At 39.0% G+C, this 27,194-nt stretch overlaps 1 protein-coding gene across 1 annotated transcript in view; it reads left to right on the top strand.

Moving 5' to 3' along the window:
- SLC38A4 (solute carrier family 38 member 4) overlaps positions 1-27,194 on the top strand; it is a 186,675-nt gene that overhangs the window by 107,636 nt on the left and 51,845 nt on the right. Inside the window, exons 2-10 of the mRNA XM_069764486.1 lie at positions 4,141-4,368; positions 5,867-5,960; positions 6,424-6,539; positions 15,408-15,481; positions 17,818-17,910; positions 20,402-20,483; positions 21,295-21,377; positions 21,527-21,585; positions 23,810-24,073. Coding sequence (XP_069620587.1) covers positions 4,250-4,368; positions 5,867-5,960; positions 6,424-6,539; positions 15,408-15,481; positions 17,818-17,910; positions 20,402-20,483; positions 21,295-21,377; positions 21,527-21,585; positions 23,810-24,073 — 984 coding nt within the window. The 5' untranslated portion in view covers positions 4,141-4,249. The remainder of the gene's footprint in view (positions 1-4,140; positions 4,369-5,866; positions 5,961-6,423; positions 6,540-15,407; positions 15,482-17,817; positions 17,911-20,401; positions 20,484-21,294; positions 21,378-21,526; positions 21,586-23,809; positions 24,074-27,194) is intronic.

Here is a 27,194-nt window from a genome sequence, read left to right as displayed (position 1 = left end):
ATGTAGACTGGTAAACTACCGGTTATCACTTTCTGCTTCAGGACACAGATCCAGTTTTTTTAAGAAGATGTACACAGCCAAAGTCATTGAGTACACACTGTCTGGCGTAATCAGGTTTTATCTACAGAATCTGACGCAACTTGGAAAGGTTTGGTCCTTCATGTTAGGTTTGATTGGTTTAGAACTTACACTCCCTCTTGTCTTTAAATATTACACAGCTGTATGACACAGGAAAAGTCTTCATAATTGTAACTGGCCAAATAAAAGATTTTCAAAATCGGTTCCATAGAAAGTGTGCAAAGTTGACTTTAAGGTAACATTTTTATTTTGATTGCATTTCACTGATTTTTAGTTTAGTTATCTGCTATATTTTAACACTATTGAAGGACACTATTGAAGTACATTTTATACTAATTTATTTCACAATTTGGATTTACTTGAAAAGCAGGTTACATTTTTTGGAGCATTCTCAATACTCCATATTTAATTCTGCCTTTTCAAATGCAATGTAAGATTTTCTTTTAAAATTGACACTTACAGGAAATTAGATTTATGAATTTCATTCTTAGAACGTTGTGTAAGTTGGTTAGTTGTATAGATAAATAGATAAATATCTGTATATGTAGCTTTGATTTTCTTCTCACCATGAATTTGAACTCAAATATGCTGTAGTTTTGTAATCATTAGTACCATAGATAACTATATATATATATATATATACATATACACATATAAAATTATTAATATATGTATATCTATATTAGAATATATATATATATATATATATATATATGATATATATATATATATATATATATATATATATATACACATAATTCTCAGGGATTAGTTTAGTAAATTAGACTAAAGAAGCATCTTGTTCCGTTTCCATCTGTTTCCATATATAATCAGAATTACTTACGGTATGTGTCCTGATGCAATGACATACATGAACTATTGCATTTTTATAAATCATCAACTATAGGACACAAAGTCTCAATTGTCCAATAGAGTCTGTCGGAAAGTGTTGTATTGTGGAGCTGAAATGTTATATGCCATGGGTGAATAAATCCCATTTATTTCCACTGCTTTTTGGTTATTTTACCTGCATAGATATATTTTGTCAGACCCGTACAATAATTTCTTAGGTAATGGTAATTATCGATTAAGAAATGTCACAGTGTATTTAATATGTAACAATCCAGCAATTCGGCCATGGATCTACAAGGTTCACCTCATGTAGACTCATTATATAACCACAGGGGAACTGACTCAGCACTATCATATAATAAAAATGGGAAACTTCTGTGTGAACTTGGTCTGACATCCAAAGCCCGAAGTGCGTGATGCTGCTGCGCCGGCCGCACTCCCCTCTCCCCGCTCCCTCTGCCACAGAGAAGGCTTTAAGGAAGATTGGAAATAGAGAGCACTGCTAACTTTCCTATTCACTGGATAGTATATAACCAGTTATCCAAAATAGATGCATACCACATCCAGCCAAATATATGCCATGAAAGAGAGAGACTTTTTCAAATCTATGGACACGCTAGACGCACGCATCACAGCTTTCTGCATGTATGCAAAACGTGCCACAAATATAATTTGAATATAACCTTAAAGGCATGGCTTGATGCAGGCAGCACAAGTCCCAGCGCTTTTCAATAGCACATCATAGTACTGTTTCTGCACTATGCCAGCAATAGTAGGATGCAGGGAGTTTCATCAGACCCTTACATGTAATGTAATAGTGGAAAGCTGCTTTTCTGGTGATGGTCAGCGATTTGTCTTTATATAAAATAATGAAAGATAGATAGATAGATAGATAGATAGATAGATAGATAGATAGATAGATAGATAGATAGATAGATAGATAGATAGATCTAAAGATAATAGATTACATATGAGATATACTGTATAGATAGTAGATAGATAGATTTAGATGAGAGATAGATAGATGATAGATAGATAGATAGATAGATAGATAGATAGATAGATAGATAGATAGATAGATAGATGATAGATAGATAGATAGATGTGAGCTATATAGATAGATAGATATGAGAGAGAGATAGATAATAGATATATATGAGATAGATAGATAGATAGATAGACATGAGATAGATAGATTATAGATAGATAGATAGATAGATAGATAGATAGATAGATAGATAGACATGAGATAGATAGATAATAGATATATATGAGATAGATAGATAGATAGATAGATAGATAGATAGATAGACATGAGATAGATAGATAATAGATATATATGAGATAGATAGATAGATAGATAGATAGATATTAGATAGATAGATAGATAGATAGATATGAGATAGATAGATAGATAGATAGATAGATAGATAGATAGATAGATAGATAGAAATGAGATAGATAGATAGATAGATAGATAGATAGATAGATAGATACTGTATAAAGATAATAGATTACATATGAGATATACTGTATAGATAGTAGATAGATAGATTTAGATGAGAGATAGATAGATGATAGATAGATAGATAGATAGATAGATAGATAGATGATAGATAGATAGATAGATAGATAGATAGATAGATAGATAGATAGATAGATAGATGTGAGCTATATAGATAGATATGAGAGAGAGATGGATAATAGATATATATGAGATAGATAGATAGATAGATAGATAGATAGATAATGGAAATATGTGAGATAGATAGATAATAGATAGATAGATAATAGATATGAGATAAATAGATAGATAGATAGATAGATAGATAGATAGATATGGGATAGATAGATATAGGATAGATAGATATGGGATAGATAGATAGATAGATAGATAGATAGATAGATAGATAGATAGATAGATAGATAGATAGATAGATAGATATGGGATAGATAGATATGGGATAGATAGATATGGGATAGATAGATAGATAGATAGATAGATAGATAGATAGATAGATAGATAGATAGATAGATATGGGATAGATAGATAGATAGAAATGAGATAGATAGATAGATAGATAGATAGATAGATAGATAGATAGATAGATAGATAGATAGATAGATAGATACTGTATAAAGATTATAGATTACATATGAGATATACTGTATAGATAGTAGATAGATAGATTTAGATGAGAGATAGATAGATGATAGATAGATAGATAGATAGATAGATGATAGATAGATAGATAGATAGATAGATAGATAGATAGATAGATAGATAGATAGATGTGAGCTATATAGATAGATATGAGAGAGAGATGGATAATAGATATATATGAGATAGATAGATAGATAGATAGATAGATAGATAGATAGATAGATAGATAGATAATGGAAATATGTGAGATAGATAGATAATAGATAGATAGATAGATAATAGATATGAGATAAATAGATAGATAGATAGATAGATAGATATGGGATAGATAGATAGATAGATATGGGATAGATAGATATAGGATAGATAGATATGGGATAGATAGATAGATAGATAGATAGATAGATAGATAGATAGATAGATAGATAGATAGATAGATATGGGATAGATAGATATGGGATAGATAGATATGGGATAGATAGATAGATAGATAGATAGATAGATAGATAGATAGATAGATAGATAGATAGATAGATAGATATGGGATAGATAGATAGATAGATATGGGATAGATAGATAGATAGATAGATAGATAGATAGATAGATAGATAGATAGATAGATAGATAGATAGATATGGGATAGATAGATATGGGATAGATAGATATGGGATAGATAGATAGATAGATAGATAGATAGATAGATAGATAGATAGATAGATAGATATGGGATAGATAGATAGATAGATATGGGATAGATAGATAGATAGATAGATAGATAGATAGATAGATATGGGATAGATAGATATGGGATAGATAGATAGATAGATAGATAGATAGATAGATAGATAGATAGATAGATAGATAGATAGATAGATAGATATGGGATAGATAGATAGATATGGGATAGATAGATAATTCTTTCAATTCAGGTGAGACGTCAAAGAAGAGCTGGAAAAGCTTTCAGGTTCGATTAGAGAAAGCGCGTTCAGTTAGTAATCAATGCTTATCTGAGGGGTTTCTAATGGTTATTTTTGTGTTATTTGCAGTACAAAGTGTTCTGGGAAGTGACACACTGCGTGAGAAGCCGTAATAAGAACAATAGTGTTTGCTTTGAAGATCGGTGAGCATCACTTCATTAACTGCTGACTGCTTGAAATGGACCGCATGGAACTGCAAAGAGTCAACACTGATCCTGATGATGACAGCAACAGTGGAGAGAGCATTGAAGATGGATATTGCAAAGACATGGATGCGGAGAAAGTTACTATAAACAGGTAAGCTGCGGGAAGCATTAAGCCTAAACCAGGGGTCTCAAACGGCATTCCTCCAGGGCCTCAGACCATGCGTGTTTTCCAGATTTCCTTCTCATTGCACAAGGTGCTGCAATCATTCTGTGCAGGTGATTAAATTATCACCTGTGCAATACAAGGAAATCCACTGTATAATTGACCCACTGTGCTTTTTGCTAAGGCTTATGGGCCTCAGTATATTTGCAGTATTTCTCTAGTGGTCTTTTCAATTCCAGTGTATTCATGATCACTGGGGTTGTTCTCATGAATGAATATATAAAGGTATTAAAGATTGGGTGTAATAACCCATTGTAGCTAAAGGGAACTTGTTTCACTTGCAAGAACTAGATTACATTTGCGATATGGAAGGTTGAAGTACTATCCGCATCATGTGGTAAAACATTTAGATAAGCTTCAACATGTTCTTAGTAACATGATATAACAAGTAGAGCGATAACTGGATGGATTGGGCTTGGCTTAGGCAACAAATCATGTGCACTATCAAGCTTCAGAAATGTGCCAGAAGGTTTGCTGCTTTGAGAATATAGTGGTTTAGTATTTTAAGCAGCAGTATGCTCCAATATCTTACTCAGCCGCACAGAACTGATTTATCAAATAAGGTAAGTTTACTAACCGGAGATCATGCCGCATGTGCTGCCACTGCTGCCCCACACTCCAACGCGCGTTTCGTCAGGGAGCAGCATGAACTCCGGTTAGTAAACTTACCTTACCTTACCTTACTCCTAGGGAGACACACCCTTGTTTATAACTTAATATGTACGTATATTGATGGCAATGTAGCATAATAGACACTGATGTACATTATTATGAACTTTTCTGAGAACATTCAGATGACTATCATCATATTTCTATGCACTGCACTCTACACTGTTTGAAACTGCATATTATTTATTGTCAGTACTATGAGTGAAATTCTCCATTTTTTATATATATGATATACAGCTTATATATCATTGGTGTATGTAAGCTCGTTTTTAATCAAATGTTTTGAATATAATTTTTTATCATGCCTTATCACTTTCTGTCTTTTAATCAGTCCTGTCCTAATTGGTGTCTTAAATGGAATAATATTTGTTATATGGAATTAATATTTGCTATTTACTTTTTTTGTACAAGTAATTTCTTTATTTGATATTCTGTGATGTCTGCTTGAACTGTGTATAGTATAACACATATTTATATATTTGTACTTGGGTATTAACCTTCTCCTTATCTTAGTTTAAAAAAAAACACTAATTTACTAGTCCTATAAATATGAACCTGAAAAATACTCAATTTTCAGCGTTTTATTTTTCATTGTCCATGGAATTGTCACTCAATGAAAAGATATTCAGACATAGACATTTGTAATTATTTGGCTTAGAAATAATGATCATTATCATCATGCATTTAAGATTTTGAATAATCTGTGTAATACTCGTAAGCAAGTCAATATGGTTACATATCACCATTTTTAAAACAGCCAATATGTAAATGAAGAAGATGCCGAAAGTCAAAGGTTTCTAACTAATGGAATGAGTGGAAATAAGAAATTAGATGACTACACAGAAGAGCATGTAAGTACTGTATTTCTTTGGACTTAAAAAAAACCCCATCTGAATCCTTCTATTTTGCATTATTTTTGTATATTAGCATTATGTAATAGACCTTTTATTCTACTGCCATTTGCCTGGTCTCAAATAATCTAGCACTTTCTAACTATCTCCATATGTCATTCAACTATCACAAATCTAGATCTAAACTTTCTTTCTCATATTTCTCTTGTGAAACATCGTCCTTAACCCCACAACCTTATCATCTGTGTTGCTTTGACACAGCAAGTCAATGGAAGGCTGTGTCAATACATTTGAATTGTGTATAATTATTAACTTATGCCTGCACAACGGTTCTCCACACATCATGGAAAAAAAATGATCGGACGAATGAGAAATCCATGACCTCTAAGAAGAAAATAAATTTACAAAATATACATTTTGGTGACTGAAAAAAAATAAAATATATCTTTACTTTTCCCAAAAGCATCCTGGAACCACTTCCTTTGGAATGTCAGTGTTCAACCTAGGCAACGCCATCATGGGCAGTGGAATTCTTGGCCTTTCATATGCCATGGCCAATACAGGCATCGTGTTGTTTGTGTAAGTACTGCTATCTATCAAATCAAAATACATTTATGCTACACCTGTTTGGATATATATCAGTCCAATAGACCAGAGGCATCCAATAGATCAGAGAACATGTTTTGCCAACTGGGTAATTACCCATGCTAGTTTTACACCAATCTGCGAGCACAAACTTAAATGGTAGAAAAGATCATGGCAGAAACTTTGAGCCATTCCTTCCAGAATTTCACAGATTTTGGAATTGAGAATCCGCTTGTGGTTGTTTCTCTAGCTCCTCTGGGGTTGTCATGTAAAAAACTTGCTAAAATTATTCTCTATACATGCTTCAAACCCAGTGAACTCAAGGTAAATATATTAGCTGTTATCTGGCAACCCATGCACTTACAAGAAGAAACACACTATGGGCAAAATGCTCTACAAGAAGAAGCATTGCACAATGCTGCTGGCTCAAACTGACTTTTATGCATTCAGATGTTTGGCTGAACAGAGTCGTGTTTGAACAAAGATAATTTTTATAATTCATAGAATTCATGTCTGTAATGTACACATAAGAATGATTGATTGCAATGTATGTGTTTGGAGAAGAAAGAACTCCATCTAACATTCACTTCTAACATAAATATTATCATTATTGGTATGTTCCAATGATATTGCAAAATTATGAGAAAACTCTTGTCAATGGTATACATACAATAATGACAGTCCATATCCCTGTGTTGGTGCCCATGGATGATCATGTGCAGCTGAAGGTTGACATGCATTCCATTTGTTGTGTGAAGGTAAACCTATGAAGTCTGCCAAAGCTAGGCTTTTGCCACAGATACCGTATTTTTCGGACTATAAGATGCACCAGACTATAAGACGCACCCAGGTTTTAGAGGTGGAAAATAGGGAAAAAAATATTTGAAGCAAAAAAGGTGGTAAAATATTTAATAACATATACATACTATTATATGTGTTGTTATTATATATAATAGTATGTTATTATGTTGGAAGCTGCGGGACCAGTGTGGTGTCTGTGAAGTACTATATGAAGACGCTGGAGGGTGAGTATAAGAATGGGGGCGCAGGGCTTATATTTAAAGCACCACTCCAGCACTGAAAAATAACACTGGAGTGCTGCTTTGAGATCCCATTGGGAGAACTATAACTCCCAGCATGTCCTGCAGAACCTATGGCATGCTGGGAGTTATAGTTCACCAAAGAAGTGGCAGAGTGCTTTATTGTGTGTTGTATTGACTAACCTTTTAATTTTGGCAGCCAGCCACACTGTGGTGAGGTAAAATGCTGGAGCATCCCATCCCATGACACCACAGAGCGCTCCCTCTTGCTGCCTCTCCACAGCACAGGAGTAAGCTTGCAGATTGTAGTGTGGTGTCTGCAGGACCTGTGATGACATCAGAAGAGGGAGGGCTCTGTGCTGCCATGTGATGCTCCAGCCCGCCCTCTTCATGACATCACACAGGTCTTTGTGCTGGAGCACTCGGCATCCATCCAGCACAGCCCTGGCAGGCAGGTATGCAACGATCTTGTCCACTCTGGCCCCTGCTGCTGACCCCTCCACCAGACACACAGATCTCCCCAGCTGCTGCAGGAATCCAGCGCTGGGGAAACCATGTGTGTCCCTGCGAAGGAGTATTCATGTGCTGCTCCTGACTCACCTGACAGGTGGGCAGGGAAGTGGCTAATGAATATTCACTGCACTTTAATGATCGGGACCATGTGGTTTCCCCAGTGCTGATTCCTGAAGCCAGGCAGGGACATTTTCTGCCTCCTACCTCCCAGTGCAATCCCACTCACTGCTGCCCCCTCCCCACGTTACATCCCTACCATAAGACGCACCCTGTTGTGAATTCTGTGGCAGAGCTCCCTCCTATGGTCACAAGTGGTACTTCGGCTGATTCTCTCTGTGAGCTTCTGTTGGTGGAGGGAAGTGGTACTGCGGCTTCTGAGTTTCCTCCCTCAGGTGATCTGGTGAGGTCGTTAGGTGCTTCTCTACTTAACTCCACCTAATGCTTTGATCCTGGCTTCCTGTCAATGTTCCAGTGTTGGACTTGCTTTTCCCTGGATCATTCCTGTGGCCTGCTGCTCTGCATAGCTAAGTTCTTCATTGCTATTTGTTTGCTATTTTTTCTGTCCAGCTTGTCTAATTTGTTGCTGGAAGCTCTGGGACGCAAAGGGTGTACCTCCATGCCGTTAGTTCGGTACGGAGGGTCTTTTTGCCCCCTTTGCGTGGTTTTCTTTAGGGTTTTGTGTAGACCGCAAAGTTAACTTTTCTATCCTCGCTCTGTTAAGAAAGTCGGGCCTCACTTTGCTGAATCTATTTCATCTCTACGTTTGTCTTTTCATCTTAACTCACAGTCATTATATGTGGGGGGCTGCCTTTTCCTTTGGGGTATTTCTCTGAGGCAAGGTAGGCTTATTTTCTATCTTCAGGCTAGCTAGTTTCTCAGGCTGTGCCGAGTTGCATAGGCAGAGTTAGGCGCAATCCACGGCTGCCTCTAGTGTTGTTTGGAGAGGATTAGGGATTGCGGTCTGCAGAGTTCCCACATCTCAGAGCTCGTTCTATGATTTTGGGTTATTGTCAGATCACTGTATGTGCTCTGACCGCTATGTCCATTGTGGTACTGAATTGCCTTTCATAACAGTACAGGAAGCCCAAAAGTACTAATGATTCTCAATAGAGGGAAAAAAGAAGTTCTGAGACCATTTTTTTTTCTTTGCACTGTGTTTTGCCTTTTTTTCCCCCTAGACATTTGGGTGGTTCAGTACACAGGTGTAGCGATGGACATTAGAAGTCTGTCTTCATTTGTGGATCAGCTCTCGGCAAGAGTACAAAAGATTCAAGACACTATTGATCAGAAAGCTATGTTAGAACCAAGAATTCCTATTCCTGATTGGTTTTTTGGAGATAGAACTAAGTTTCTGAGTTTCAAAAATAATTGTAAATTATTTCTGGCCTTGAAACCTCGCTCCTCTGGTGATCCAGTTCAACAGGTTTTGATTGTTATTTCTTTTTTGCGCGGCGACCCTCAGGACTGGGCATTTTCTCTTGCACCAGGAGATCCTGCATTGAGTAATATCGATGCGTTTTTCCTGGCGCTCGGATTGCTGTATGATGAACCTAATTCAGTGGATCAGGCAGAGAAAAATTTGCTGGCTCTTTGTCAGGGTCAGGATGAGATAGAGGTATATTGTCAGAAATTTAGAAAGTGGTCCGTGCTCACTCAATCTGCGCTGGCAGCTATTTTCAGAAAGGGTCTCTCTGAAGCCCTTAAGGATGTCATGGTGGGATTTCCTATGCCTGCTGGTTTGAATGAGTCTATGTCTTTGGCCATTCAGATCGGTCGACGCTTGCGTGAGCGTAAATCTGTGCACCATTTGGCGGTATTACCTGAGCTTAAACCTGAGCCTATGCAGTGCGATAGGACTTTGACCAGAGTTGAACGGCAAGAACACAGACGTCTGAATGGGCTGTGTTTCTACTGTGGTGACTCCACTCATGCTATCTCTGATTGTCCTAAGCGCACTAAGCGGTTCGCTAGGTCTGCCACCATTGGTACGGTACAGTCAAAATTTCTTCTGTCCGTTACCTTGATCTGCTCTTTGTCATCGTATTCTGTCATGGCATTTGTGGATTCAGGCGCTGCCTTGAATTTGATGGACTTGGAGTATGCTATGCGTTGTGGGTTTCTCTTAGAGCCCTTGCAGTGTCCTATTCCATTGAGAGGAATTGATGCCACGCCTTTGGCCAAGAATAAGCCTCAATACTGGACCCAGCTGACCATGTGCATGGCTCCGGCACATCAGGAGGTTATTCGCTTTCTGGTGTTGCATAATCTGCATGATGTGGTCGTGTTGGGGTTGCCATGGCTACAAGCCCATAATCCAGTATTAGATTGGAAATCCATGTCGGTGTCCAGCTGGGGTTGTCAGGGGGTACATGGTGATGTTCCATTTCTGTCAATTTCGTCATCCACCCCTTCTGAGGTTCCAGAGTTCTTGTCTGATTACCGGGATGTATTTGATGAGCCCAAGTCCGATGCCCTACCTCCGCATAGGGATTGTGATTGTGCTATCAATTTGATTCCTGGTAGTAAATTCCCAAAAGGTCGACTGTTTAATTTATCCGTGCCTGAGCACGCCACTATGCGCAGTTATGTGAAGGAATCCCTGGAGAAGGGACATATTCGCCCGTCATCGTCACCATTAGGAGCAGAGTTCTTTTTTGTAGCCAAGAAGGATGGTTCGCTGAGACCTTGTATAGATTACCGCCTTCTAAATAAGATCACGGTTAAATTTCAGTACCCCTTGCCATTGTTATCTGATTTGTTTGCTCGGATTAAGGGGGCTAGTTGGTTCACCAAGATAGATCTTCGTGGTGCGTATAATCTGGTGCGAATCAGGCGAGGAGATGAATGGAAAACTGCATTTAATATGCCCGAGGGTCATTTTGAGTATCTAGTGATGCCATTCGGACTTGCCAATGCTCCATCAGTGTTTCAGTCCTTTATGCATGACATCTTCCGAGAGTACCTGGATAAATTCCTGATTGTGTACTTGGATGACATTTTGATCTTCTCGGATGATTGGGAGTCTCATGTGAAGCAGGTCAGAACAGTTTTTCAGGTCCTGCGTGGTAGTTCTTTGTTTGTGAAGGGATCAAAGTGTCTCTTTGGTGTGCAGAAGGTTTCATTTTTGGGGTTCATCTTTTCCCCTTCTACTATCGAGATGGATCCTGTTAAGGTCCAAGCCATCCATGATTGGACTCAGCCGACATCTCTGAAAAGTCTGCAAAAGTTCCTGGGCTTTGCTAATTTTTATCGTCGCTTCATCTGCAATTTTTCTAGTATTGCCAAACCATTGACCGATTTGACCAAGAAGGGTGCTGATTTGGTCAATTGGTCTCCTGCTGCTGTGGAAGCTTTTCAAGAGTTGAAGCGTCGTTTTTCTTCTGCCCCTGTGTTGTGTCAACCAGATGTTTCTCTTCCGTTCCAGGTCGAGGTTGATGCTTCTGAGATTGGAGCAGGGGCTGTTTTGTCGCAGAGAGGTTCTGATTGCTCAGTGATGAAACCATGCGCTTTTTTTTCCAGGAAGTTTTCGCCTGCTGAGCGAAATTATGATGTGGGCAACCGAGAGTTGCTGGCCATGAAGTGGGCATTCGAGGAGTGGCGTCATTGGCTTGAAGGAGCTAAGCATCGCGTGGTGGTATTGACTGATCATAAGAACTTGACTTATCTTGAATCTGCTAAACGGTTGAATCCTAGACAGGCTCGTTGGTCGCTGTTTTTTGCCCGTTTTGACTTTGTGATTTCGTACCTTCCGGGCTCTAAAAATGTGAAGGCGGATGCTCTGTCTAGGAGTTTTGTGCCCGACTCTCCGGGTTTGTCTGAGCCGGCGGGTATCCTCAAGGAAGGAGTAATTGTGTCTGCCATCTCCCCTGATTTGCGGCGGGTGCTGCAAAAATTTCAGGCTAATAAACCTGATCGTTGTCCAGCGGAGAGACTGTTTGTCCCTGATAGGTGGACCAATAAAGTTATCTCTGAGGTTTATTGTTCGGTGTTGGCTGGTCATCCTGGAATCTTTGATACCAGAGAGTTAGTGGCTAGATCCTTTTGGTGGCCGTCTCTGTCGCGGGATGTGCGTGCTTTTGTGCAGTCCTGTGGGATTTGTGCTAGGGCTAAGCCTTGCTGTTCTCATGCCAGTGGGTTGCTTTTGCCCTTGCCGGTCCCGAAGAGGCCTTGGACACATATCTCTATGGATCTTATTTCTGATCTTCCCGTTTCTCAAAAGATGTCAGTCATTTGGGTGGTCTGTGATCGCTTTTCTAAGATGGTCCATCTGGTACCCTTGTCTAAATTGCCTTCCTCCTCTGATTTGGTGCCATTGTTCTTCCAGCATGTGGTTCGTTTACATGGCATTCCAGAGAATATCGTTTCTGACAGAGGTTCACAGTTTGTTTCAAGGTTTTGGCGAGCCTTTTGTGGTAGGATGGGCATTGACTTGTCTTTTTCCTCGGCTTTCCATCCTCAGACTAATGGCCAGACCGAACGAACCAATCAGACCTTGGAAACATATCTGAGATGCTTTGTTTCTGCCGATCAGGATGACTGGGTGTCCTTTTTGCCTTTGGCTGAGTTCGCCCATAATAATCGGGCCAGCTCGGCTACCTTGGTTTCGCCATTTTTCTGCAATTCTGGGTTCCATCCTCGTTTCTCTTCAGGACAGGTTGAGTCTTCGGACTGTCCTGGTGTGGATACTGTGGTGGACAGGTTGCAGCAGATTTGGACTCATGTAGTGGACAATTTGGCCTTGTCCCAGGAGAAGGCTCAACGTTTCGCTAATCGCAGACGCCGTGTGGGTCCCCGACTTCGTGTTGGGGATCTGGTTTGGTTATCTTCTCGTCATATTCCTATGAAGGTTTCCTCTCCTAAGTTTAAACCTCGTTTCATTGGTCCGTATAGGATTTCTGAGGTTCTTAATCCTGTGTCTTTTCGTCTGACCCTTCCAGATTCTTTTTCCATACATAACGTATTCCATAGGTCATTGTTGCGGAGATACGTGGCACCTATGGTTCCATCTGTTGATCCTCCTGCCCCGGTTTTGGTGGAAGGGGAATTGGAGTATATTGTGGAGAAGATTTTGGATTCTCGTGTTTCTAGACGGAAACTCCAGTATCTGGTTAAATGGAAGGGTTATGCTCAGGAAGATAATTCCTGGGTTTTTGCCTCTGATGTCCATGCTCCCGATCTTGTTTGTGCCTTTCATGTGGCTCATCCTGGTCGGCCTGGGGGCTCTGGTGAGGGTTCGGTGACCCCTCCTCAAGGGGGGGGTACTGTTGTGAATTCTGTGGCAGAGCTCCCTCCTGTGGTCACAAGTGTTACTTCGGCTGATTCTCTCTGTGAGCTTCTGTTGGTGGAGGGAAGTGGTACTGCGGCTTCTGAGTTTCCTCCCTCAGGTGATCTGGTGAGGTCGTTAGGTGCTTCTCTACTTAACTCCACCTAATGCTTTGATCCTGGCTTCCTGTCAATGTTCCAGTGTTGGACTTGCTTTTCCCTGGATCATTCCTGTGGCCTGCTGCTCTGCATAGCTAAGTTCTTCATTGCTATTTGTTTGCTATTTTTTCTGTCCAGCTTGTCTAATTTGTTGCTGGAAGCTCTGGGACGCAAAGGGTGTACCTCCGTGCCGTTAGTTCGGTACGGAGGGTCTTTTTGCCCCCTTTGCGTGGTTTTCTTTAGGGTTTTGTGTAGACCGCAAAGTTACCTTTTCTATCCTCGCTCTGTTAAGAAAGTCGGGCCTCACTTTGCTGAATCTATTTCATCTCTACGTTTGTCTTTTCATCTTAACTCACAGTCATTATATGTGGGGGGCTGCCTTTTCCTTTGGGGTATTTCTCTGAGGCAAGGTAGGCTTATTTTCTATCTTCAGGCTAGTTAGTTTCTCAGGCTGTGCCGAGTTGCATAGGCAGACTTAGGCGCAATCCACGGCTGCCTCTAGTGTTGTTTGGAGAGGATTAGGGATTGCGGTCTGCAGAGTTCCCACGTCTCAGAGCTCGTTCTATGATTTTGGGTTATTGTCAGATCACTGTATGTGCTCTGTCCGCTATGTCCATTGTGGTACTGAATTGCCTTTCATAACAGCACCCACACTTTCCTCTCAAAGTTGGAGGAAAAAAGTGCGTCTTATGGTCAGAAAAATACGATATGTATAAAACGTGTCAATTTAGCTCACCACTCCTGTGTGAGGGATAAGTATCCCAGGAAACTTTCAGGAGAGACAAGCTGTGGTCTGGTTGTGGTCCATGGAGTATGCGCTTGTCTGGCTTCCAGGTCAAATAGTTATCAGTGATCCAAAAGGGATATTCTCCAGCACCAAAGTAAAGTAGTTAAAACTTAGCCTTTTATGATATAAGATTAAAAAAATTGAGATAATGTATACATATTTAAAAAGAAAACCCATAATGCTAATGCGTTTCATGTAGAAAAACCCTTAATTATAGCTGATCATAGCTATGATGAAGGGTTTTTCTACCAAAAACGCATTAGCATTGTGAGGTTTCTTTTTTAATGTAGGTACATTCTCCCAATGTTTTATCCTGTATGATTAAAGGTTAGGTTTTAACTACTTTCCTTTGGTGCTGGAGAATATCTCTTTTGGACCATTGAGAGATATGTTTTCCCTCACCTGAGGCAAATGTTGAGTACCCTAACCTGGCCCTGTAACTAAATAACCTGACCAGGAAAGGTACTAACAAGCAAAGATGATTCCTGGTACCTACCTCCAAGGGCACATGCCCTGCTCTCCCCCATCTGTACTCCTGAGGACTATCACAGAGGATAGACACTGAGCTCAAGACTATATCGTTTTGTCACAGGAAGAGCTACCAATCACTGCATATGGGAGTGAGCCAAGCAAGCATGTTTGCTTATTACATGAGGTAAATTCCGAGAGCCCCACACATGCATGGCCATCTTCTCTTTTACTGTCCACCTCAATTTTCCAGACAACAGACACCATACCAGATAGGACAGGCATCAGATAATACCTGTTTTAGTGTAAACTTTAAATACTGTGGATATGCAATAAAGGTCTAAAATTGTAATACCCTTTTTAAGTTGAATTTTGAGCAATCAAGCGAGTACATGAGTGGCATATTTGTGGCACATTCATTTTATTTCCATCCACCTGAATTGGGTTGTTTCTGCAGCCTGTCTATGGATTTCTGTAAAATACCATTCAGTTGGATAAAACAATGCTGGCACTTGTCAACATAGAGCAGACATAGTACATTTCTTTTCATTATTATTTTTTTCTTTAAAGCTTCTAAAATGCTAAATCTTACATAAAATGTGACAAACAAAACATGCGTTCTGTTACCTTCAGGGTTCTTCTGCTTGCTGTTGCCATTTTATCACTGTATTCTGTGCATCTTCTATTAAAGACAGCAAAGGAAGGAGGTAAGGCAACTTATATTTGTACAGCTATCTAATGAAAGCATGCAATTGTAATGTAATTTTACGCCTACTCCAAGTTGGGGTAGTTTATTTCTTGTGTTCCTGCCATGATACCTCCAATATATTCATATGTTGATCAACATATTTTAATCAGAATTGAGACTGTATACCAGTTTCAAAATAATAGTGGAAATATGCAGATGAAATAAGTATTGAACACATCACCAATTTTCCAAGGAAATATACAGTATTTCTAAAGGTGCTATTGACATGAAATTCTCGCCAGATGTCGATAACAACCCATCCAATCCACACAGGCAAGAAATCAAATCCTAGCTGTCCATGAATTAATTTATGTGTAATAATGAGAAATGACACAGGGGAGAAAGTATTGAATGTGCTTCCTAAAATGTATTTAATACTCTGTACAAAATCCTTTGTTGGTGATCACAGCTTCAAGACACCGTCCGTTTGGAGAAACTAGTTGCTTCCAAGGTGGTATTCTTGGCCCATTCTTCCACAAAAATACTTTGCAAATCCTGAAGATTCCGTTTGCTTCATCCATGAACTCTGAGCTTTAGTGTCTTCCATAAGCTTTCTATTGGATTCAGGTCAGGTGATTGGCTGGGCCATTCTAGCAGCTTTATTTCCTTTACTTGAAACCAATAGTTTCCCTGGCTGTGTGTTTGGGATCATTGTCTTCTTGAATAATCCACCCTAGTTTAATCTTCATCATCCTGGTATATGGCAGCAAAATTTTTTATCAAGAATGTTTTGGTACATTTGTCCATTCATCCTTCATTCAATTACATGAAGTTTGCCAGTTCTGTATGCTGAAAATCAGCCGCACGGCATGATGTTCCCAACTCCAAGCTTCACTGTTGGTATGGTGTTTTTGGTGTGATGTGCTGTACCTGTTGGACTCCAAACTTGGGTGTGCATTATGGCATCCAAAGAGTTCAATTTTGGTCTCATCTGACCAGACTGTATTCTCCCAGTATTTCACAGGCTTGTCTAAATGTTGTTGAGAAAACGTTAAACACACCTGAACATGCATTTTGATCAGCAATTAAGTCTTGCGTGGTGAGCGTGTATACAGGCCATGGAGATTGAGTGCCTTACTTATAATGTAGATTTCTTTAAAACTATTGTCCCTGCTGATTCTAGGTTTTTGTGTAGCTCCCCACACATGGCGTTTGGCTCTTGGACAACTCTTCTGATAATTCTTTTCACTCCTCTGTCTGAAATCTTGTGGGCAGCTTCTGTTTGAGGCTGTTTTATCGTAAAATGATGTTCTTTCTACTTCCGGAGTATGGCCTCAACAATGCTCACTGGAGCCTTCAGTAGTTTTGAAATTCTTCTGTAACCAATGCCACCAGTATGTTTTGCAACAATAAGGAACATGCAACACTGGCTTTACCCATCATGAGATGTTTTTTATGTGGCACCATGGTAACGAGACACCTTTTTTTATAGGCAATCAGTTGAACTAACTGATCATTTTTTTTTGCTAAGTGGCAGGATTGTTTTCTAAATACTAATAGATTTAAGATTGTGTCATGACTTTCCACGTCTTTTTGTACCTCTCTTTCTTCGTGTGTTCAATACTTTTTCTCTGTCTCATTTCTCATTATTACACATAACACAATTATTGGACATCTATGGTTTGATTTTTTTTTGCCTGTGTGGATTGGATGGGTTGTTTCCAACAACTGCTGAGAATTTCATGTTAGCAACACCTTTAGAAATACAGCTCTGGCAAAAATTCAGAGACCACCACATCAAAATCCTATCATGGGCAGCCCAATCTCCAGACCTGAACCCCATTGAAAAGCTCTGGAATGTAATCAAGAGGATGATGGATAGTCACAAGCCATCAAACAAAGAAGAACTGCTTACATTTTTGCACCAGGAGCAGTGTGAAAGACTGGTGGAAAGCATGCCAAGACGCATGACAGCTGTGATTAAAAATCATGGTTATTCCACAAAATAGTGATTTCTGAACTCTTCCTGAGTTAAAACATTAGTATTGTTGTTTCTAAATGATTATGAACTTGTTTTCTTTGCATTATTTGAGGTCTCAAAGCACTGGAGACATGTTGTCAGAAGTTTACAGAATAAATGAACAATTTACATTTTACTCAAAAATATATCTATAAAGAGAAAAATCAGACAAACTGAACATTTAGCAGCGGTCTCTACATTTTTGCCAGAGCTGTATATTTATTGGTGACTTGTTCAATACTTTTTTCACCTGCTGTAATTCAACATTGCATTAGTGCCCATTTGTGGTCTCACATGTTCATAGTCTCAAAAAAGGTAATTTTTTTTTTTAACAGGTTCATTAATTTATGAAAAATTGGGTGAAAAAGCTTTTGGATGGCCTGGAAAACTTGCTGCTTTCATATCCATCACAATGCAGAACATAGGGGGTGAGTTCATAATCACATTTCTGTGTCCTGTGCAGATTTGGTACAGCCGCTCCACTAGGTTGTAAAAATTGCATCTAATCCAAGAATCCAAGTCACCGGGTACCTTCCTTCCGCAAAGATTATTTTTATTGACAGCAGTGTGCACACAAGAAAAAAAGCAAAGTTTCAGCCGTGCAGGGCCTTTTTCAAGTCAAGAATAGAAAGTGCATAGTGAAATCACACAAGACTGGAAGTATTGCTATATTATAAACACTTCCAATCTTGTGTTATTTTAATGTGCACTTTCTTTTCTTGGCTTGACAAAGGCCTTGCATGGCCGAAACCTTGCTTTTTTTCCTGGTGTTAATAAAAATAAGATTTGTTGATGCAAAAACCATTCTGATTGCAAGGTCCAAGGCAGCAGGAAGTTCATAGATACCTGCCTCTTTTTACCTATGAGTTCTAAAATGCTTTTTTAACATAAGAAGGCAGCAATATTAAAATGTCTCTTGGCGCAGGTCTTTTACTTTTGAGTGAGGGCATCCTGAATGGCTAGCAGTATACTACCTCCTCTGTTTCTCTTATGGATCTCTGACACATCTGTCAGTTCTTATTTTTAGATTCTCGGCATAATTCATTTATCTTTTCTATCACAGGACAAAAACTTAAACTATCTCTTCCTAGTCATATATTAATTTTTTTCCTCTGCTTTAAAGTAAACACAGCATACAACTCCTTATGTGGTAAATCCTAAGCTTATAGCAACCTGACCTCATGGGAAATTTGTGAATGCTCAGAAAAGAGTAACATCACAGTAAAGAGAGATAAACATGAATCGAGTCTATTAAAATTCTCCTAAAGACATTTCTCATGGATTCTTCATCACCTTTCTTTACTTGGATTTTTCCTCAGAGGCACAGACAATTTTTCACACTTGCGATTTAAATGTCTTGTCTCTTAGGCTAAGTTCACACTGGGCTTTGTTGCTGCTTTTTTCGCTGCTTTTTTTATGCTAATTTGCAGCCGTGTTTTACAGTACCAGCTATGCCTATAAGATTTCAAAAATCTCATGCACACGTATTGTTTTTTTGTCATCAGTATTTTGTGTTTTGCATGCTTTTTTGGACATAGAGCATGTCGTTTCGTTCAGCAATTTTTTCAGAGTTTTTTCACTGTTTTTCACCCATTGACTTAAATGGGTGGTTGAAAAACACTGAAAAAATGCATCAAAAGTACAGGTATCATTTTTTGCAGCGTTTTTTGTGCCAGAACCTTATTCTTTGGAATAAAAAAACAGCCAAAAAAAACAAGGAAAACCTGCTTTTTTCTGCAGCTTCTTTCCTGCCAAGAGATCTGGTCTTGTGGCAGAAAAAAAAGCCCGTTGTGAACTTACCCTTAAAGTAATATAGATTAACCACAAAAATGTAAAAGAAAGATGAAATAATAGACTTTACAATATTGTATGTGATTATACGAGTTTATCTGCCATTTCTTTGTTGACTTCTGGCTTTCATAAAACTGACATCAACAGATGCTAAATGCTACATTGCTCGCAATATTTGGTTAATTGTTATAATATTTTATAGACAATTGTTAACATTTTATGCACCCACACATCTGACTTGCTAGCTATTGAGCTGTTCATGTATTTAAAGGAGTTGTCCAGGATTGAAAAAAACATGGCTGCTTTCTTCCATAACAGTGTAATACCTATCCACTCATTGTGTTTGATATAACATCCAGCAACATCTGCATGTAGATTGCTATATGAAGCAAATCCTATGGGTACAAGTGTCGCGGTCTTTAGAAGAAAACAGCATGTTTTTCTAATTCTGAAAAGTGAAACAGGTTTTTTTTTTTTATCAATAACATATATGGAATATCAATGAAATTATCCAGACAAACTTTATTTGAACGGCGAGGATCTGATCACAGGGTTTCCACCAATTACGGAAATTGGAATGCATGGCCTTGGAATGTTGCAGAAGTGGACAAGCATTTCCTCTGAATTGAGTGATGACATGTAAATCGATATGGCGGAAATATTAAACATTGCAAAATGCATCACGATGGGGACGAGGCTGAGTGTGACGACCTCTGCTCCATTCAAGACAGGACTGCCGAGCCCTATTCTCTGGGTTCCAGATCACTGATCTCAGGATTGCTGGGATCAGACCCCACTGATGATCAGCAAATTATCCCCTATCTGCTTTGGAAAAAAAGATATTAAAGATTCCCAATAGTTCTGCATAATATACTAGTGCATGAACAACTGTTCTAAAGAGATTATACCCTGTTGATAAGTCTCCTTTAGAAGATTTGTCCTTTCTTCTGCTAAAAACTAAGTAGTACTCACCATGCACACTGATTATTCAGACGTCTGCAGTCACGCATAGTGACTGCAGACTTTCAGCAATAGACCGAACAACCCCTTTAAGATAGTAACTATGGAAGAACTATAGATGATATAACAGCTTGCTTATTTCATCTTTGTTTTACTTTGTTTTTTCAGCAATGTCAAGTTATTTATTTATAGTAAAATATGAACTTCCAGAAGTTATAAGAACTTTCATGAAACTGGAAGAAAATTCTGGGTATGTGACCATGGTTACTGTAGTCTTTTATTGCGCTGAGATTGTATTGTAAACTATCGTATTTTTTTGTTTTATGAAGAAAAAGTCTTGCTAAAAAATGTACATCTTATAGTCTGGAGAAAGCTTCCTATGAATGAGGAGAATTGTGACACAATGCCCTTTCCGATCACTAAGTAAACTATGCAGCAGCACATCTGTCTCTCCTCTAGCCCAACACTGAGCTGTCTGATCGGTGCAGGGCAGGAGAATAAACTACCAGGTCCTGCGCATCATCAAAGCTGCACGAATAAGTGAAGGACCTTTAAGGCCAGGTGATCAGTCACATGCCTGGAAATTACTTCACATGATAGTGTGTACACGGTGTGAAGCAGAGGCATGTGTCTGTGTTTGTTGTAGCAGAGCTCTGTATGCTTATGTAGCAGAGCTGTGTGTTGTGCGTATAGCAGAATTGTGTGTATGTAGGACAGTTGTATGTGTATAGGAGAGCTGGAGGTGTGTATTTTGTAGATGTGTTGTATGTACAGTATATGTGCGCTTCAGTGGGTGTGTGCATGCTCAAAGACTATATATGTACAATAAGCATAATGAAGAGAAATGCCAACAATAGATCTATTACCTATTCTAGATCTAGGGCATTAAAATTAGTGATATCGACTCGCTTCTCTATCCAACAAAAAAGTTTTAATTAGTAAGGAATGTTTTTCCTATTCTCCGCTATCTAGGCCTGTTGTGCTTCGTATAGTAAGGTGCGTGCTATAGTTTATAATACAGTACTCATTTCTGACTGATAAATTGTATTTTCCTTGTGCAGGGAATGGTACCTGAATGGCAACTATCTGGTGATATTTGTGTCTATTGGAATTATTCTTCCTTTGTCTCTCCTGAAGAATTTAGGTAATTTAAATTTTTTCCCTCCCAATATATAGAATGCATAGCATACTGTACAAAGTAATCAATGGTTTAGGACTAAGTGGTGTGCCTAGCCTTATCTAATATTACTTTTATCCTGCAATTCATTAAATGTATTATTATTACTACAACAGGTTATCTTGGGTACACGAGTGGATTTTCTTTGTCTTGCATGGTCTTCTTCGTCTGTGTGGTAAGAATTTGTATTCAAGTTTTGCATAAATTTCTGACTTTTTGCTGTACAGAGTATAATAAATATATTTGGTAACTTACCCAAAACTGTATAATTCTTAAAGCCTATCACATTTTTTACATTCAGTGAAGCTCACTGTAACAAAAGAAAGTAGCATCTAAGCATATATTAGGAAAGCTCCAGAATTGTCCCTTACGAAAGTCAAATGGTCTATGTATAGTAGATGTCTAGTAACTACTCACTGTTGTAGTTTGCAGTTTATAACAGTCGGACTGGTTGGGACTGGGACTGAACCAGCAGAGCTTTAGCGTAAATTACAAGGGACAGAGCAGCAACCTGAGTCTCTGGATAAAACAGAGTTAGGTTTTAAAATAACCATAGGGTTAGTAGGTAATCAGTGACCAAGTATTACTAGAAATGCTCATTCACAATTATCCGCCATAGTAAATATACCGATAGTCATCTGAGGAAAAAGCAAAGTGCCAGAAGAAGGCTCACTGTTATTTTATATTGTCCCACGAATATGTGGATGTGCCGCTAATAACATGATATCCTATGAGAACAGTAGTAATTATTGCATTAGCGATCACTCTGCCACCGACATCGCTCATCAGTCCGTGTAAACAACCTGCTAGATGACCAATGATTCACGTTTCTCAATCAGTGTTTGTTAAGGTATATTACGCGAGCCAAAATCGTCATGTCTAAATGCACCATTAGACTACACATATACAGTTGGGGCATGGTTGAAATTCTCTTCCTCCGCTCTAGGGTGGAATTGGAAGGAGCAAGTAATACAACTGAGTATGCCATTATGTCTATATGAGTCAAGGAACATTAAAGAGATGTTTCAGCATAACACTGTGTATCAGATCTGCCTGGAATGGTTCTCTTAACTTAGAATCTGTTCACATCTGCATTAATGGCTCCTTTTGAAATCTTCCAGTATATGTGACATCCGTTTCTTTTTTACATGGAAAAATTCCCATTTTTTTTCCGGCAACAGTGATGACAAGGGCCAATACAAGTCTATAGGTCCATGAAGAACACGTATAGCACACTGATGGCATCAGTGTATAGTCTGTCTGCTGTCTGTTTAACATAGTAAAATATAGCTTTGTAATTTAATTCTTTCTTTATCCATACCGGAAAAACACAGATGACACACTGATGGTAAAACGGACACACAGATGACACACGGATGATAAAAGTGGACACACTGATGGAGATCACTGATAGAAGACCAGTACTGTTTTTTTACATACATGTTTAAACATAGACGAGTGAAGGAGGCCTTATACTAAGTAGCTATGCTTGTCGTCTGATGTAAAGCACACAACAACAAAACTGACTGTCATCAGTATTTTTGACCAGATTTTCATCAGTGTTTGGTCAGTGCGACCAGATTCTCCCGCCATGGTTTTATCACTTTTACAACTATACGAAAAAAAAATTGTTGGAGGTTTCTCAAGCTTCTCCTAGCAAACCGTAAAAAAAACAGACAGCAAACAGATGGCACCTGAGTGCTGTCCTTTTTTCACAGACTCATCGACTTGCATTGATGAGTTTGATTCATGTCTTGGATTAAAATCGAACATGTCTCCATGTTTTTGTGAACAACCCCATAGTTTATGATGGAAATGTGTTCTGTCTTTGGAAAATATAGATATAATTTGTATGTGAAAAACTGTCATCTTCAAGGGGTTGTCTTACCTTAGGCTACAAGTATGCAGTCACTCTGGGCGTCGTGAGGATTTTCCAGTAGCGATTTTCATACATGTGGTCACTTGCCAACTAAATGGGCATGACTTTGATAAATGCAAATGAATTGAGCACGGCCAGACACAATCTAGTCGGAATGTGACTGGAATTATGCAAATCACATATCACATAACTGCTCATTCCCGATGCAGACACCAGAAAATCCTCAAGGCGCGCAGTGGACACAATGTGAGGATTCACAAGTCTGCAGTCACACAGAGTGACTGCAGACTGGCAGCCTTAGGCCGGACAACCCCTTTAGTGAGCTGTTACGGAAACTGATATCAAGAGTGACAAACTCTTCTGCATTTGACAGCTTGGCTGTGCCACTTCCGTGTAATTCACAGAATGTCGCAATTTGTAGTTACATTTTATTATTGCATGAAATGCTATGCAAAGTATTAACATTTAAGTCCAATAATACTCCTAAAGTCATTAACTTTTATCTAATTGTTTATTGTAGGTCATCTATAAAAAGACTCAGATTCCCTGCCCATTACCGATGTTGGACCAGCACTCTGGAAATGTAACCAATAGCACTTATCACTTACCCCCTGTTATGATGCATAACTACACGCTTAGTTCTGGTGTGAACTTTATGATGGATTATAATCAAGAAGGGGCAGGACTGTATGAGCCCAAAGATAATAACCAGGGAAGTGGAGTGGAGTTTGAAGCCCACACAGACGACAAATGCCAGGCCAAATATTTTGTGTTCAATTCACAGGTAAATTACAGAGCTTAGATCATATATTCAAGTAAATGCATCTTTGAAAGTTATAATTCAATGACTTAGGGCTTAAAGAGGTTTTCCAGGATAAATCTATATACAAGCACAGGTTTGTATGTTTCTAAAATAACAAGAACAGTTGTTAAGATGACCATAAACAGTAGATACTGGAGCTGTAGGCCAAACTATAGTTTGACCAACAGCTATCTCACCCAATTACCCCATACACAGGAAGAAAAGAAATTCATTTTATATTTTGATAATTGTGTAAAAGATGGTGAGTCACATATATACCGTATTTTCCGGCGTATAAGACGACTGGGCGTATAAGACGACCCCCAACTTTTCCAGTTAAAATATAAAATCTTCTCAAAAGTTGGGGGTTGTCTTATATGCCGGGTGTCGTCTTATAGGGTGGGTGCGGAGCAATCTGCGGTCGAAGTATATAGTGGGGGGAGTGGTCCCGATGACGAGGTGAGGGAGCGCCTCACCATGAAGGTGTAAGTGAAGCAAACTGTCAGCGTCTGGGATGCCAGGGTTATGCAAATAAGAGAGAGAGAGAGGTGCTGTGCCTAGAAAAACACTCCTCTTTCAGTCATCTGGCTCGCCCTTGTATCCTATTATCTCCTTCTCTGCCTCTGCTTCACTTACACCTTCCCGGTGAGGTGCCCCCTCACCTCGTCATTGGGGTCGCTCCCCCCACAATATGCGGTGACCGCAGATTACTCTGCACCTGCCCTATAAGACAACACCTGGCGTATAAGACGATACCCGACTTTTGAGAAGATTTTCAAGGGTTAAAAAGTAGTCTTATACGCCAGAAAATACAGTATATATATAAAGTTATAAATAAATATATATATATATACATATTTTATTTTTTCCACTGTTGTTATAGATATATGCTGGCTATGTAACAGGAGTCGGCATTTACTCCTTATGGAGGAAGATCATCTCCTGAGCCCCCTTCACACATACTGACTCCAACACTGATGGAATCCTGTGCAAAGGTTTCAATTGTGGAAAAAATACTGTAGAGTAGGAATGCTTTTCAAAATAGAAGTGTTAATAGTTGGATTTTATCAGTTAACAAAATGGAAAGATTTTCTCCGGATGTAGGCTTGTGAAAATCCTTGTCTCTTCACGTAATTCCATACAGACTCAACAGTATTAAGAGCCTCTATTGAGACCATATCATCACTTCTAGGACTCCTTTTCTTCATTATGCTGAAGATCATTATTAAAGACACTGGCTGTATGTTTGGGGTCGTTGTCCTGCTACAGAATACATTTGGAGCCAATTAGATGTCTCTCTGATGGTACTACATGATGGATAAGTATCTGCTTTTGTTTCTTGAGAATTGAGAATACCAAGAAATGGGAAGCATCAAAGACTGTAGACTGGTCAGCCAAGGAAACATAGTGACACAGATGAATGGCACATCAAGGTTACTTCCCTTCAAAATCAGAATATGTCCAGCAGTGCCATCAACTCACAGCAACCAGTGGAACAATTACACCCATTTAATGGTAAGAGAATTCTGTCCAGAAGTGGTCTTTATGGAAGAATTACTGCCAAAAAAAACATACAAGGACAAGCAACTCAGCTATGATCGAAAACAGGAACTGAGATACAGAAAGATGACAGCAGTTGTTCTGGACCGATGATTCAAAATTTGCAATATTTGGCTTTAACAGAAGGCACCATGTTCACCGAAGGGCTGGAGAGCAGAACAATAAAATGAGTGCCTGCAGACAACACTGAAACATTGTGGAGGTTCCTTACAAATTTGTGGATGCATTTCAGCAAAATGAGTTGGGGATTTCATCAAGGTTAATGGTGTCCTAGATTGTAAGAAATACAAGTAGATACTTATCATCATGCAACAGCATCATGGAGGTGTCTGACTGTCTCCAAATTTACTCTGCAGCAGGACAAAGACTCCAAACACACAACCAATGTCATTAAGAACTATCCTCAGTGTAAAGAATAACAAGGAGTCCTGGAAGTGATGATTTGTCCCCCACAGGGTCCTGATCTTAATATCATCGAGTCTGTTTGGTATTACGTGAAGAAACAGAAGAATATATAAAATCCTTCATCCACAGAAGATCGATGGTCAGTTCTCCAAGACTCTACGGAGTTCCTTTAAAAACTGTGTGCACTGTTATCTAGGATTGATGCTCTTTTGAAGGCACTGTGTGGTCACACCAAATCAAGATTTCAGATTTCTCTTTTGCTCATTTACTTTGAATTTTGTTAAATGGGAAAAATAAATTATTATTTTTAGCACTAAGGGATTAGCTATAAAATATGATACTTTTAATACAAAGTAACTCCGTACTTCATATTCACTGTACCATCCAAAAAGATTTCGTCAGGTAAGGGAAAAAACACACAGTTACAATGCTTTAAAAAACAAAAGTATTAATAGTTTGTGTTAATTGACACAATGTTAAATACCATATACATATATGTATATATTTGTATGTATGTACAGTATATATACAGCTCTGGCAAAAATTCAGAGACCACCACATCAAAACCCTGTCATGGGCAGCCCAATCTCCAGACCTGAACCCCATTGAAAACCTCTGGAATGTAATCAAGAGGATGATGGATAGTCACAAGCCATCAAACAAAGAAGAACCGCTTAGGCTATGTTCACATTAGCGTTGCGCGCAACGCGCGACGCACCAAAAACGTGCGCAAAAACGCTGCGTTTTGCGACGCGTGCGTTGTTTTTTGACGAAAATCGGACGCACGAAAAATGCAACTTGTTGCATTTTCGTGCGTCCGACGCTAGCGTCGAAAACGACGCACGTGTCGAAAAACGCTAACAAAAAAACGCACGCGTCCCCTATGTTAAACATAGGGGCGCGTCGCCGCTGCGTCGCCGACGCAACAGCGACGCACATTAGCGTAACGCTAATGTGAACGTAGCCTTACATTTTTGCACCAGAAGCAGTGTGAAAGACTGGTGGAAAGCATGCCAAGACGCATGAAAGCTGTGATTAAAAATCATGGTTATTCCACAAAATATTGATTTCTGAACTCTTCCTGAGTTAACACATTAGTATTGTTGTTTCTAAATGATTATGAACTTGTTTTCTTTGC

This window comes from Ranitomeya imitator, chromosome 4, assembly GCF_032444005.1.
Source record: "Ranitomeya imitator isolate aRanImi1 chromosome 4, aRanImi1.pri, whole genome shotgun sequence".
NCBI classification, from domain to species: Eukaryota; Metazoa; Chordata; class Amphibia; order Anura; family Dendrobatidae; genus Ranitomeya; species Ranitomeya imitator.
Note: the sequence above shows the minus strand (reverse complement) of the source record. Positions and strands in the feature narration are given on the sequence as shown.